Source organism: Ictalurus furcatus, chromosome 29 (assembly GCF_023375685.1).
Source record: "Ictalurus furcatus strain D&B chromosome 29, Billie_1.0, whole genome shotgun sequence".
NCBI lineage: Eukaryota > Metazoa > Chordata > Actinopteri > Siluriformes > Ictaluridae > Ictalurus > Ictalurus furcatus.
The window spans coordinates 3289849-3306063 of record NC_071283.1 but is presented as its reverse complement, the minus strand read 5'-3'; the positions used below and the strand labels follow the sequence as shown (position 1 = coordinate 3306063).

The 16215-nt window shown below is 44.9% G+C and overlaps 1 protein-coding gene across 1 annotated transcript in view; it reads left to right on the top strand.

Annotated features, from left to right (window-relative positions):
• tll1 (tolloid-like 1) overlaps positions 1-9926 on the top strand; it is a 31764-nt gene extending 21838 nt beyond the window's left edge. The window contains exons 14-22 of the mRNA XM_053619218.1: positions 382-577; positions 720-845; positions 2019-2179; positions 2463-2643; positions 4939-5064; positions 5735-5862; positions 6907-7120; positions 7533-7783; positions 8041-9926. Coding sequence (XP_053475193.1) covers positions 382-577; positions 720-845; positions 2019-2179; positions 2463-2643; positions 4939-5064; positions 5735-5862; positions 6907-7120; positions 7533-7783; positions 8041-8175 — 1518 coding nt within the window. The 3' untranslated portion in view covers positions 8176-9926. The remainder of the gene's footprint in view (positions 1-381; positions 578-719; positions 846-2018; positions 2180-2462; positions 2644-4938; positions 5065-5734; positions 5863-6906; positions 7121-7532; positions 7784-8040) is intronic.
• The last annotated feature ends 6289 nt before the right edge of the window (positions 9927-16215 follow it).

Sequence of the window (16215 nt, the reverse complement as noted above, 5' to 3'; positions counted from 1 at the left end):
TGCGTAATAGAAAGAGAGACACACTTACACACATGGCTCGTTCTCCTGCGTCCATACAATCCAAGAGGAAGACTAACCCGAAGACCTTGGCATACCAGCACACACGCGCACACGCACACACGCATCTGGTATGCGAGATCCTGTTTTCATTGGAATGCTTTAAGGCTATGACACCTAAGGCGCTATTAACACGATAATGCAAAGAACACACGACATGTTTATGTTCCTGCGGCCGAATTCCTACGCCGCCGATCGAGCGTATACGCACGTGAACGTGTTCAGATCATGCCGAACCGCCGAGGATGTTTGCGTACGTGAGCTTTCGTGCACCCTGTTTATTTATTATCATGTGTATCGGTGTGTGTGTGTGTGTGTGTGTAGATCGAGAGGCACGACAGCTGTGCGTACGACTATCTGGAGGTGCGGGACGGCCTGTCTGAGAGCAGCCCACTGATTGGTCGATTCTGTGGCTATGACATCCCTGAAGACGTTCGCTCCACCTCCAACACGCTGTGGATGAAATTCGTCTCAGACGGAACGGTGAATAAAGCCGGCTTCGCTGCAAATTTCTTTAAAGGTATCACACACACACACACACACACACACACACACACACCATACCTATAATGTATACTTACATGTGAAAGGTGCTATACATAGGAATAAAGCGTAGGGCGAGTCACTAACAGCGTTCATGCTTCGTACGTGTGTGTTTGTAGAGGAGGACGAGTGCATGAAGCCTGATAACGGCGGCTGTGAGCAGAGGTGCGTGAACACATTGGGGAGCTTCAAGTGCGCGTGTGACCCTGGATACGAACTGGCCCCGGACAAAAAAAGCTGCGAAGGTACGAGAAATCGCGCACGTGCGTTTGTGCGTTTGTGTGTTTGTGTGTGAGTGCAGGTGTTTCCCCCCCCTGCCTGACCCAGACATGGCCAGCGGAAGCTATGACCAATCCACATGGCTGAAGAAAACATCCTCGGTCAACAGGAAAACAACAAGGACAAACAGCGTGCAAGCGTAAACTCTAAACTATTTGCGCAAACACTTCCCCTGGCTGATGACTGAAGCGCACGCTGCATTCAAGCCGAACGTTTAAGCTGCCGTGCTCTACTTCTAAACGTACACCACCGGTCAAAAGTTTGTGGACACTCGACTGGAAACGTTTCTCGCGATCTCAAAAAGCTTTTGATCTGAAGGCGCGTGATTCAACGTGTGAAATCGGCGTCGTAGACAAAAGTATAATCGTGCCGACGTATTCGTTTCTTCCATTACAAAACGAACAAAAAAAGTCTTTATTTAAACGGAAGACTCGGGAGCGAAACATTTCAGAAAGCAGCGGGTAAGCGTCCGGCGTCGGTGTGAACACCTTTAATACTGTTTAAAAATCATCTCAGGGAAATTCCTCAAGAAATCGGGTCAGAAAACGCCAAGAATTTCCAGAAATGGGTGTCGACTTTGAAGATTCAAAGAAATTTTTTTTTTTTTAATTTATTTTGGATTTTTTTTTTAATCACAGCATAATTCGTATAGTTCCATTTGTGTTACTCCAGAGTTTTAATGACTTTATTATCATTCTAAAATGTGGAAAAATGATAAATAAACATAAAGAATGAGTGTGTCTAAACTTTTGACTGGTAGTGTATAGTGAGAAAGGATAAATCGAGGCGCTAGAAGAAACCTTTTTTTAATTAAAAATCGATTTTTTTAAGAAACCCTGCATTCGCACAGCAACCCCTCCCCCCAACATACACACACACTGCCACATGTAAGCGCAAATCGGAAACACGCGACCGCACACACATCCACATATAGCTCATGTGAATGAATCTTCCGCCTCTAATTAGATTACGCTGCAAGGCACAGCGTGTCGCGGTGGCTCTGAAGTACCACGGCAACCATCAAACGTCCGAAGCCCCGTTTGTCTTCACGCAGGCTCGCGGTACAAGCACATCGTCCGTCTCTTCTCTAACGCGAAACAGACGCCAAGCGATATTTGTTCCTGTTTCCCTTTCCGTAGCCGCATGTGGAGGTCTGCTGTCCAAACTGAACGGCACCATAACGACGCCAGGCTGGCCGAAAGAATACCCGCCCAACAAGAACTGCGTTTGGCAAGTGGTGGCCCCCACGCAGTACCGCATATCCGTGCAGTTTGAGGCCTTTGAACTGGAAGGGAATGAGGTGAGGAGCGCGTGCGTGCGCGCGTGTGTGTGTGTGTGTGGTCAGTATTCTATACAGTATGTAAGGGTTACTGTCCCGATAGGAAAAGAATCACTAATGAGGTGGTTTGTGATGTCGAAGCGCTCTCTCTCTCTCTCTCTCTCTCTCTCTCTCTCTCTCTCTTGTAGACTGTGATGCCACTGGAGACTCCTTCCATGAATATGAAATAAAGATCTGTAAATATGTACATAACAGTTAACTCTGATATATCCAGTGACGGCACATCCGTATATCCTTTCTAAAGGTGTGCAAGTACGACTTTGTGGAGGTGCGGAGCGGCCTCTCGTCCGACTCGAAGCTTCACGGGAAATACTGCGGCACGGAAGTTCCCGAAGTCATCACGTCCCAGTACAACAACATGCGCATCGAGTTTAAGTCGGACAACACCGTTTCAAAGAAAGGCTTCAAAGCGCACTTCTTTTCCGGTAAGTGAAATCCGTACAGTCTGTCCTAGCAATCATGAAAAAAAACAAAAAAACCCCCAAAATGCCTCTGTTGCGGATTTGGTCGACGTGTGAGTGTGTGTTTGACATGATCGAATTTCATTAAAAAAAGGCTTTTGAACTTGGTTGTATAATCCAACTTTTGCGGTGTCGGTTATATAAACCAAGTTCTGTTGTTTTGTGGTGTAGATTTCAGAAGAGTTTCTTTTTTAACTTTTTTTTTTAGTCCGTCATCCTGTTTGGCTAACCCTGTTCTTTCTCACAGCGTTGTGTCCTGAGAAATTTGTAGCATTTGAACAAAGCCCGGATTTGCACATGCTCACACTCTAGCTATCTTCAAATATACAGAATGTGTGCGTGTGTGTTAGAGAATTAACCCAGCTCGAAATCTTCGCCGCCGCACGACAGCATCAGCACAGCGCGGGAACGTTCTCGCCGAGCCGACCGACCCATAGCGCCGAAATATCGAGTCCGAACCCGAGGTTTAGTCCAAACCCAACACGATCTCGGACCACCAGCATGACCGGACCGCTCAGTATGTTGTTGCAGTGGCGCATTTCCTGTTCCTGTTAAGATCCCCCAGACCCGCAGGTTCGTTCGTCGTGTTCGTGCACCGCGCCAAATGATTTCCAAGCAGAAATCCTTTCACAACAACAACAAAATACCAATCTAATCGAGATTCCGCTTTTTTTTTTCCATTTGCGTCCGTTCTCTTCATGTGGACTTCGGCGCCAACAACGCGGGTGACTACGACGTCCTGGGTTTAGAAAAATATTCGAGATAATAATAATAATAATAAAAATAAAATTAGAATGAATTAGGCCAGAAATTCAGGCCAGTTTGGCTGCGAGATACCCGAAAGTGAAATCCGAGTCGGAAGAATATTTGTGAGACGATGTGTGTTGATTTAACAATTCCTGTTCAATCATTTGACGTAGCATTTTTCTGATTTTTTTCCTTCGTGTTTGATTATTTTTGTGCTCTAACACCAGGGGCGTTCTCTTCCACAGATAAACCTGCTACCTGCAAAGCACGGATCTTTATATTTAAGTCCTGTCAGGACGTAGCGTCACGTCCTTCTCCTCGTAGAGCAGCCATAGGGCAGGTCACAGGTATGGCCGCCTCTCCCACGATAGGTTTTGGGGAATGGATCGGCCCTGCTATAATCTTATCTCGCACACACGGGGTGGCAACAAACACCGTTTGTTGATCTCACATCAGAGTCTACCGACGGATCGATCCATTCGAGCCGGCTCGGTCGGCCGACGCACGTAAACGAAAGGTTTGCGGTGCGGTTTACGGGGAAGATAAGCTCGACGCTTTCGTCACAGCTTTCTTCTCACTAACAGCAGGTCTTGAATATCACGCTCCGTTTCCAAACACTTCGATGAACGCGCACAGAAAAGGTGTTTTCGCTAACACTCGCAGGTCGAGTAGACCCTTCGGAATACCACGGACACGCAGCGCAGGATCTCGTAACAAAGGTGTACAGAAGGTGTACTTTTTAAGGGAATGAGAGAGAGAGAGATAAAGAGAAACTGAGAAGAACAGAGAAGAAAGAAAAGCGAGAGAGAGAGCCCTGAGTCATCGTCAGGATGCTCCCTGTATTAGATCTCCACTGGCCCAGTGCCATCAGGTTTAGGGAGGTCCCCACAGCCCTCCCACACACTGCTAATCCTCGTGTGTGTGTGTGTGTGTGTGTGTGTGTGACCAAGTGTTCCAGAGGTTAGAAAGCCAGTGCAATAATTTGATAATGTCGAATTTGGTCATCGCCAGGCAAAACGCACGCCATGCGCCTGCGGGAACGTACTGTCGAAGCCAATCCTCCGTTTTTATCGACCACTCCTGATTGAATTCAGATCATTCCTACGTTAAGAAAGTTCCGGATCATCTCGAACGGCGCTTTCATGTCCTGGCACGTCTTTACGTGAACGTATTCATGACCGGTCCACTCCTGAGCGATACACAACACACGAGAGTGACGTCTTCTTCTTCTTCTTCTTCTTCTTCTGCTATTTCTTTCCAAATCTCTTTGTTCCTCGTCCTGAAGCTCCTCGCCTCAGTATCCATTTTCTTACAGGATGAATGGATGCCCATGTCGGTCATTTTCTTACCGTTCCCTTCCTTTCATCTCAGATGATTTGGTCTAACACAGAGGGTAGACGTGGGCTAATTGGACCATCTTTAATTAATTATTTATTGATGTATTTATTTTATTTCATTCGCTGGGTGATGGACATCGCTACATGTTCCTGTCGTGTCTGTTGTGCGTGTCAGATAAGGACGAGTGCTCGAAGGATAACGGCGGATGCCAACACGAGTGCATCAACATCATCGGCAGCTACGTTTGCCAGTGTCGCAATGGCTTTATACTGCACGAGAACAAGCATGACTGCAAAGAAGGTGCGTGCGCTCTCTCTCACACACACACACGGGTACGTTTTTCTCTTTGTAGGGGTTTGGCGAAAATGTTTCTCTGACTCAGTTCCTTTGAGTCACAATAGGTCGGTTTTTACGGGCAGCTTTTTTTTAACCCAACACACAAACGTATGATTCGATTAGTGACTAACGTCTTTAACCAGAGGGTGGAGTGACTTCTTTTAATGTGGACTGCTCAGCCTATTTTCGGTTTTAAGACACATGGCCCCGAAACCTTTCCGGCGGCCTGACTCGGTTTTTCCCCCCGAGGGAGAAACTCGGGTTACGCAGCCATTAGTGCTCCCGAGTCTCCCTCGGAGGGGAAAAAAAGGCCGACGTGGCTTCAAAGGGAACGCGGGTTCAGCTTAAAGGGAAGGAGAAACGGGCTCTTCTCTTAAAGGTGCATCTCAGGTGACGGTGAACCAGCACTGACACCTGGGAACTGGGCCAGAGTTCAGAAAACATTCTTACACTAATCCTCTGCAGAAGAATGTTTTTTTTTTCCACCTGCAGTTAATGCAGACTCAGGAGATTTCATGCTATAACACATTCTATAAATCTTGTTTGCTTTTTCGCCTATATGTATTTACATGATTCATTACATTCCTCTGCTCTTATACTCTCTCTCTCTCTCTCTCTCTCTCTGATCCTGTAGCGGAGTGTGAGCACAAGATCCACAGCCCCACAGGCACCATAAGTAGCCCCAACTGGCCCGATAAGTACCCCAGCAGGAAGGAGTGTACCTGGGACATCACTGCCACTCCAGGCCACCGTGTCAAAATTGTGAGTGCCTCTTTTCGTGTAAAAGTATCACGCAGATTCGACCCTACGATTGGTCGGAATTCATTTTCTATGACAGCAGCTCAGGCAGTAGGATCTTAACGCACTCTTTCTAGCACTTTCATCGTTTCCGTCGTAAGCTCGTACGAACGGACGTGGACGCTTTACGTAAACAGATTTGAAAAATTGTCGATACGGTGACATTGACTTTGATTTTATTTCGTACGTGACCTGCTCTCGCTGACTGATCGTATCAGCAGCGGTGTTAGCATAACACATACTCTTGTCAAACTGTCTCACACTCATACACACCTTTGCACGTTAATACCGTCTCATCCTGGCAGGCCTGCACAAACACATCCCTCACACACACACATAGTGTACATAACGGACGCGTTATTATATTATCCGATTCGTGCCCTGTCCCACGCCTCAAACGTATAAATCATCACCGAAGTGAATCTATTAACTTAATAAGTTGCACAGCCTCCAGAGCAGCTGCTTCCTCTGGAAACTATATCGTATATAGTATATAATATATTCATGTGTCTACGCACTGTAGGAAATTCCTCTCGGGCAGGGCGGTGGGTGGGGGTGGGTTACGACTCAGGAAAGAGCGAACGATGAGAAGTCAGGTCGCGGGGCTACATGGATCAATCTGCGAAGTGTTCAAAAGGAGACTCAGGCTCGTAGACTCCGCAGATCGGTCAGCGGGATCCTTTAAGAAACGTATTTCTTAATCGCGACGTTATACGAGATAACGTCGCTTGATAACCTTTCGATCCAAGTCACCTCGTAGAGTCGGAGCTCGCTTTCCGAGTCGGTCCGTAACTAGCGTTCATCTCCGCTTCTGCGTTCCTCTTCACGTTAAAGATAAATCTCAGACGCACACGAGTCGTCGTTTCGGAGCCGAAAGGACGACGGCGGATAAATCCACGTACGTGGAATAAACACAGGGAGCACGTCTGCGTCGATTTATTTTAGGAACGTCGAAGGGACGATGCTAATTCTACGTCTGTTCTTCGCCGCCCTCTGTGTCTTCGGCAGTCGTTCAACGAGTTCGAGATCGAGCAGCACCAGGAATGCGCGTACGACCACCTGGAGGCCTTCGACGGCGACTCGGACAAGGCGCCCATTTTGAGTCGGCTCTGCGGCAGCAAGCTTCCGGAGCCGCTCGTCTCGACGGGCAACAGGATTTACCTCCGCTTCATCTCCGACGCCTCGGTGCAGCGCAAGGGCTTCCACGCTACACACTCCACAGGTCAGTGCACGCGTCTGTGCTGCAGTAGCGGTAGTAGTAGCTACATATTACACTTAGACATTAAGCTTGCTAACAGGGAGCAGGTTGCAGGAATCCAAGTTTTTGTGGATTGTTATCTACGGAAGAAGAAAAAATATCCTGATTCCAGTAGTTCCACGTTACAGCAGTTTAACAGACTTTATGTCCAGCAGTGCCCTCTACTGGCCGAAGCAGTACATGGCACATAGTACATGTGAACACTTTTGAAAGCACTTCTGCAATGTTTCCTGTCGCTTATACACAAACCGAGATACGTCCAAGCAAATCCCATAACTAACCCAAGAGCAGGACTGCCAGCGTTAGGTAGCGAGTACTAGATAAACACGAATAATAAATAAGAGTGTAAACAGTACGTGTTTGTGCGTGCACGTAGAGTGCGGAGGCAGGCTGAGGGCCGAGGCCAGGCAGAAGAACCTGTACTCTCACGCGCAGTTCGGAGACAATAACTATCCGGGCCACACGGACTGCGAGTGGCTGATCACAGCCGAGGCGGGATACAGCATCGAGTTTACCTTCACCACCTTCGAGCTGGAGGAGGAAGCAGAGTGCGGATATGACTACATCGAGCTGTACGACGGGCAGGACACGTCAGCACACAAACTAGGACGCTTCTGTGGTTCAGGGGTGAGGACCTAAGCAGTGTGTGTGTGTGTGTGTGTGTGTGTGTGTGTGCGCATACACTATGATGAACATATTTATTGAACATTTGAATGAGAACACACATGAACTGATTATGGACGTTAGTCCTTAAACAGTACTTTAAAAAAAATGATGATATACTATGTGTATATATATAATATTATATGATTATAATTATATACTAAAACTGTTGTCTGTCTCTGTGTCTGTCTCTCTCTCTCTCTCTTTCTGTCTCCCTCTAGCCGCGTGAGGAGCTGTACTCAGCCACCGACGCCATGCTGATTCGCTTCCACAGCGATGACACCATCAGTAAGAAAGGCTTCCACATCCGCTACATCAGCACCAAGTTCCAGGAGGAGTTACACACGCACAAGTAACACACACATACACACACACACACACACACACATGCACATACGCACACACACACACAGACTCACAAGCACCTCCAGGACAAAGGGTGCCACAGATTGAAAAAAAAGGAGTTTGGCACACAAAAGCCCGAGAGTTTTCCTGCACTGAATTTGCCTCCATATATCAGCCACTAGGAGCGCGCTGTTCATCAGACTCGAGGCAAGCTCCGCCCATCTTGACTGACGCTCGGTCAGACCACGGCGGGCAGCCGTTTTCAAACTCCTGTCTTTATCCCATACACACACGAATACACAAAACAATATTCTAAAAAGGTTCCTCTTCCAGAAGCGAAGCTTATTGTAGATGCTGCACATGAAAAGACACTTAAAACAACGAGTAGGTCATTTCCAAGCCTGTGAGAAAAGAAAAAAAACCCCTGTTGTTGTGTTACGTGTCATGATTTTTTTTTTTTTTTTAACAAGATAAGGACAACATGGGAAGTCCGCTTCCGAGCAACCAAGCTGCTGTTGCCACACCTTCACTGAAAAACGTGTGTGCAATCGTCCGCATGTTTTCATTTAGGTGCGTGCACATGCCTGTGGGATTTTTCTTTAAAAAAAAATAATAATAAAAAAATGATCAAAAAGAATTCTTTAATGTTATGACGTCTGTGGCTGTTTACATGTAACAATATATAATTTATATATGAATATAAGGAAGTATGCCGAGATAAAGAAATGAAATCATGTTTTTCAGTGTCAACACGCTTGTAAGATCTACCATCGTGTTTTTTTCCCCCAATGTCATTTCAGTGATGATTAAGAACACAGAGCTGTCGTGTAGTACTTTTTTTTTCTCACCCAGTCAATGAAATTTGTCTTGTTTGTTTATGAGGGTGTACACAAGTGTTTTATTACAAAAAAAAAATGCTGTAAAGCAGAAGCGAAGCCTTGTATGAAGTGTGCGTTACAGCTGTGAAAACGCCCGTAATCCTGTGCGCTTAGCATGCACTTAGCACAGAGGATGAGGAAGAGAGACTCTATCCAGCTGTGCGCTTAACTATTCACTCTCTTCAAACGAACTCACTTTTTCAGTGTTGTTGGAGGCAACTGAACTTGAGTCGACTCTGTCGCAAGGAGTCGACTCGGATCACAGGGAGTCAACTCAGTCACAAGGAGTCGAGTCAGGTCACAAGGAGTCGATTCGGTCGCAGGGAGTCGACTCTGTGACAAGGAGTCGACTCGGATCGCAGGAGGTCGACTCAGGTCACAAGGAGTCGATTCGGTCGCAGGGAGTCGATTCATTCACAAGAACCTTTCCTGGGACGATCAACGAGGCACATTTTCCTGCGACTCCTATTCATTTCGAGATTCATTCTCCTCAAAACACATGAGGCAAGCGGACGGCGAGGCGATCGCTGTGGAAGGGAAATCCTAATGGTGCTACTCAGAGCTTCAGAGCCATAGATCCTGCGAGGCGACGATCCAGACACTCGGTGTGTACTGTTCATGATTTACAGGCGGCGCTGAAGGAACGCTGCAACATTAGCACACTCACAATCATTGACAGCGTCACTATTGTGGACGAGCAACTATGGCCTTAGAACCAAAATGTATATTATTGCACATGTGGATGTTTATGTAGATAATGTTTGTTGTGTCATTGTTATTGTTTTTTTTTTATTATTATTATTATTATTATTATTATTAATGTATTTTATTTGATATTGAATTTAATGAACTTGAACAATCCTCCTTAAAAAAACAAAAACAAAGTCTGACCTAAAGTTTTTGCTTTCTCTTCAAATTCCAGTACAGATGTACACACACACACACACACACACACACGATATTTTAAAATGTTTCAGTTTGCAACAAGACACAATGGGTCTCATTTATCAATCTTTTATCAATCTAAAATTGTTTTTCCCAATCAACGTTTCACTAGTGCAGATTCACTTTGTACTCATGCGCATATGTCGATAGACAACAATTATCTGTACATTACCAAGTGTGTTCACGGCCCGGCTGATTTACATTTAGTGATGCCCATAAAAAATGATTTAAGCGTGGTGTATGCTAAATCTTCCAGTAATGCAGGCTACACCAGACACACACTAACTTTTCCTCTTTTATAGGGCGCCATTACTTTTGACCTAATTGAACAGCTAAAAATTATTCGTCTTTATTTATGGATGTGCTTTCGAAAATCCACTAAATTGAATTCCTGTGTGTAGTTAAAATAAATACGCGTTTAAATTCGACAGCGTACACGAACGTATATAACGCTGCTGTAAGTCATCAGCGGCGATGCGATCCGTAGCCGACTGAGCGAGGTTCACACTGGGGAACGTTACGGAGATTTACACGAACTCAGGAGCTGTCGTGGGATAAAAAAACTATTTTCCTGAACTGGTTTTTCACAAATACTACATTTCTTGTATAAATGCTCCTAAGTATAAATTACGAGGAAATACATTTGTTCATATCCGGCTTGATATTTGAGGCCCATGGTGTGTCTGATAACGAGCAGTGTGTAGTAGGTGAGAGTGTGTATGTGTACTGTGTGTATGCGACTCAGACACACCTAAGCCCCTGTGATGTTTTATGACTGTTTCTGCTGTGGATGTCTCGTCATGTGCCAAGTCCCCACTTTCCCCTAATTCAGTTTGTAGAATATGAAATATGATTTTCTTCCCGCTCTGTATTTGCCTGATTAAAAAAAAAAGAAAAGACTCATCACCCTGCTGGTGATTAAACTGATATCAGGTCAAAGATGTGCTTGTGTTATTTTCATCTGCTTCCTTCCCATTTTACTTCTGCATGTTTTTTTGTTTTTTTTTTTTCCAGTTGATGATCAGAGCTACGGTGGCCCATAAGTGCAAAAGACATTAACAAACTAAAAACACCTCAGCGAATCAGAAAAAAACAAGAAAAAAACACCGAAAATCAGATAACACAACAACAAAAAGAAAAAACTCAGAAATGCAAAAGTGTAACAGAAAAAAAAGCAACAAATTCAGAAAGCACAACAGCAAAACCAACACCGCAACAGCCACTCGGAAAACAAAACCAGCAATGCAAGAGAATATCGGGGGGAGTGGACTAAAACACAAAAATTCAGCAACAGGAAATCAACAACAAAACCAATAACGCAACAACGAGTCCGATAATGTAACAACAAAACCAATAACGCAACAACGAGTCCGATAATGTAACAACAAAACCAATAACGCAACAACGAGTCCGATAATGTAACAACAAAACCAATAACGCAACAACGAGTCCGATAATGTAACAACAAAACCAATAACGCAGTAACGAATTAATGGTAAATGGTCTGCATTTATATAGCGCTTTTATCCAAAGCGCTTTACACCGTGTCTCATTCACCCATTCACACACTCGCTCACACACCAGTGGTAGCAGAGCTGCCATGAAAGGTGCTAACTTGCCATCGGGAGCAACTTGGGGTTCAGTGTCTTGCCCAAGGACACTTCGGCATGTGGAGTCACGTGGGCCGGGAATCAAACCGCCAACCCTACGATTAGTGGACAACCCGCTCTACCACCTGAATTAGCCGAATTAGAAAATGCAACAACTAAACCAAAAAACACAACAGCAAATATGAACACATAACAATAAACCCGAAAGCGCAACAACGAATCCGAAAATGCAACAACTAAACAGCAAGTTTGGAAACACCTCATGTCCATTTTGGAGAAAAGCTGTAAAAATGCAGATTCTAATCATCAGATCCTGCCGAAGGTTCCAAATGACACCACAGGACACGGAAAGAACTGCTCTGCAGGCTCAGTCTCATTTAAGTGATTTAGAAACAAGGTCACATCAAAGTCATCTGTCCACCAACACATGCATAGCGAGCTTAGTTCCACAGCATACATCTCCTCGACTCTTTCGCTAAAGTGACTGCTAACAAGAAGGCCGTTTTCAATCACGCCTACTTCAATGGCGTTCCAGCATCAGCTAGAATCTGGGTTGTACATGTATCTACTAAAATACACAATCCTTACAGTAGGCTACACTTGCTAGGGTTGTTTAGACTCGAACAGACTGTTTACAATCACGTGCAGTGTAAACAAACAGTTTTGATGTCGGAGGAACATCAGCCTTGTGTTTGGTACGTGTGAAGGTTATGGAAGCTTTTCCCGAGATTAGCCCCTCCCATTTTACGTAAAAAGGGGAGAAATTCTGACAAAAATGTAGAAATGAAGATGTCTAAAAGTGGGGGCTAGCACGTTCGCCTCGCACCTCTGTTGGGGGTCGGGGGTTCGAATCCTGCCTCCGCCCTGTGTGCGTGGAGTTCGCATGTTCTCCCCGGTTTCCTCCGGGAAATCCGGCTTCCTTCCCCAATCCAAAGACAGGCATGGTAGGCTGAGTGGCATTTCCAAATTGTCCGTAGTGTGTGATGGGTTGGCACACCCCATCCAGGCTGTCCCCCGCCTTGTGCCCAGCGTCCCCTGAGACAGGTTCCAGGCTCCCCATGACCCTGTGTAGGATAAGCGTAACAGAACATGGATGAATGGATGCATGTCACTCGTTAGTCAAGTAGAAGGTGGGGGCGTGGCTTGGCAAACATTTGTATTTGCAACATCCAGATAAACTTTCAAAGGCAAAGTATTTTTTTTATTTCACACTGACATTTTAAGAGCATTCTATGTTGTAATAAACTCTATCTACAACTAAAATACCACTTAAAACGTAAATAATTGTGTGTGTGTGTGATGGTAAATAGCCACCAGGTGGCAGTAAAAGCTGCAACGTGATGTGTGCTGGCAGTCAGGTCCAGAACTACTGGCGCCCTTAAATACAGACATGATTGTATGCAAAGAAACACGAAACACAATCATTCAAATTTGACATGGAATTGGAAAAAAAGACCATTTTTAAAACAACAACAACAAAAATTCTATTATTGTGAATAATACCATTTTGTCTCAAAAGCAAAAACTAATGGCACCTATTTACAGCTGGTCATGATATTGAATCTACAACCAGTATCTCATACAAATCAGTAGCTCAGCATTACTAGTATGAAACCATGGTGGTTGAGAGCCTTATAGCACAGGATGCTACCACCCCCATGCTTCAGTAGCCTACAGCAGGGGTTCCCAAACTTTTCCAGGGCAAGGCCCCCCAAATGGCATTAACATTTGACCGAGGCCCCGTTTTGCAAGATGTCTTTAAAACACATTAAAAATACAGACCTCTGAATATACCCCCCCCCTTTTTTTTTATTAATAATTACATCTTACAGCTTTACATTACATTACATTAGGAATTGATTGTTTGTGTGTGTGTGTGTGTGTGTGTGGTTGTCTGAGAGTGAGAAAGAGCAAACATACTAGTGGGAGGGATGGGCTTGGTGGCTCCGACCAAATTGTTGAGGCCTCCCGGGCGCCCCCTGGTGGCCCCCAAGGGGGCCCCCATTTTGAAAACCTCTGGCCTACAGAAAGGTGTTATCCGAGTGAGAAGCAATATGAAGTTTCTGCCTAGTGTAAACACACTAAATGGCCAAAAGTACGTGGATGACAAACTTTGTAGTTCCACAAATTTGAAAGTTGGAAGCACAAAACTGTCTTTGTATGCTGTAGCAGTACAATTTCTCTTCACTGGAACCAAACCTGTGACCTGTGACCAAAACCATGACGATGCCCCTGTGCACAAAGCGAGCTCAATGAAGACATGTTTTTGCCAACGTTGCAGTCGAAGAACTCAAGTGTCTTGCACAGAATCCTGACCTGAACTCCTTTGGGATGAACTGGAACACCGACTGCACCCCAGACCTCCTCACCCATCATCAGTACCTGACCTCACTAATGCTCTTGTAGCTGAAAGAACACAACTCCCCACAGCCACGCTCCAAAATAGAGTAGGGGTTATTATAACAGGGAAGGGGGACTACATCTGGAATGAGATGTTCAACAAATACGTCTGGGTATCAAGGTCAGGTGTCCAAATTTTCAATTATTGTGTACCAATAACTGTGGAGTTGATCTAGGTTTAAACAAACCGTTCCAATATCCTGATTATTAGGAAACCATGCTAGGAAGTAACTCATAACTTTGTTCCAAGACTGTAAGTAGTTTATAGATGTTTGGGTGGGAAATATACAAATTACGTGTGTGTGTGTGTGTGTGTGTGTGTGTTCTGTTAGCTTGTGTGTTTATTGCTTGTGCCCTTTGATGTCTCTTTCGTCTGCATCTGGTTCATTCTTGCAGACTTCATTCTCCTGTAGCTCATCTATCTCTCTGTCCAAACGTCCATTACACTGCATTCTAGGTCTCTCGCTCTTCCTCTCTCGTCTGTGTGTGTACTGATGAATGGATCTTGGGCTTTAAGTAAATGGATTGTATCGATTCTAGGAAGATAAGCACAGACAAATCCCACACAGAACCTTCATAAACATCTCTCTCTCTCTCTCTCTCTCTCTCTCTCTCTCTCTCTCTGCCACATGTTTATTGAAACAGTGATGATTCTGCTCTTTCTTTTTCTACTGGTAATAAGCTTTTATTGCCGTGTCTGCTAGATTAATGGAAACCCACCATTACGCACCCCCTCACACGCTCGCTCATGCGTGCACCCAACCAAATATTCTGTCATCCTACGTACATTTTCCAAGCTGTTACTGTTACGGTGCTATGCAGTGCTATGTTTTTTGGTAAGATGCATTTGAATGGCAGGACATCGGAGTTGATAACGATAATAGTTAATACTACACAAAACAACAGGCTGTGTACGACAAACAGGCATTTTGGTATCTACTGTCCTCTCATTTAAGTGCAGTTTCTTATTATAATAGCAACATTAAGCTGTCCTTTTGTAATCTGGTCGTGGTCTGAGTGTGCTGCCATTAACACAACCCACAACTTCAATTTGCTCGCTAGTTGATAAGCAATTCTGGTTTTACTTTAAAAGTCTAGAGGATTTTGGTTTTTTCAACACACACACACACACACATACACACACAGAGAGACTCATACCGATCTGTATGCCCTTAGGGAAGGTCAAATTTCCCATTTACTGTAAAACAAAATTGCACACTTTGGGTCATTTCCAATATTAGACACCATCAACTGATAAAAAACAAAAAACCTGCAATATGTGACATCAAAAGCCAACGGTGAATCAATAGAAGGTTAGGAAGAGCTGTGTTGGTCATGTGACCTCTCCATTTTTTTAAATGGGATCGTTAATTGCTGAGGGTAGCCAGAAAAGTGATTCACCTCGCTTGCCAAACAGTGATGAAGACTCATTGATTGAAGCTAATGTTTTTCACTTGAAAATGGGAGGAAACAGGGAGCAGGAGAAGAAAGAAGGACGGAGTATATCTCCCATGCTTAGTGTTGAAATATCGCAGTCATTTTGAAAGGACATATGAAGTCTTCATTGCAGAAGACAGGGTGGCAGGGAAGCTGGAGCATATCCCAGGGAACTCCAGGAACAAGACGGGGGACACCCTGGACGGTGTGCCAACCCGTCACAGGGCACAATCTCACACCCATTCACACACTGTGGACAATATGGAAATGCCGATCAGCCTACGACTCATCTTTGGACTGCGGGAGGAAACCGGAGTACACGGAGGAAACCCCCCGAATAACCGGGAGAACATGCAAGCTCCGCACACACAGACAGAGCAGAGGCAGGATTCGAACCTCCAACCCCCCCCCCGGAGATGCAAAGTGCATCTGCTGTCATGATAACAGCCATTGTTTGGGAAGATTTCACCCAACAAATAGTGGTGAAGGAGCTTCCTAAAGTTTTCAAGGACAGCATTATTAAACAACACTTGAATGGAAAGAGCTTCAGAGCCAAAGCAAAGACCTTTCACTGCAATCGGTTCGATAATACATTATGCAGGTGGAAAGTTCGTGGAACCACAACTAATCCCCCCCAGGACATGTGCGTCATGCAAGATTTCACTTCATGCGCTTGGATTAATGATAAAGAAGGTAGAGAGAGGAGCCAGCAGTCTCTTGAAAAGAGTTGCAGGATGACCTGAAAGCAGCTACATAGAGAACAATAAGCAATGAACTGCAC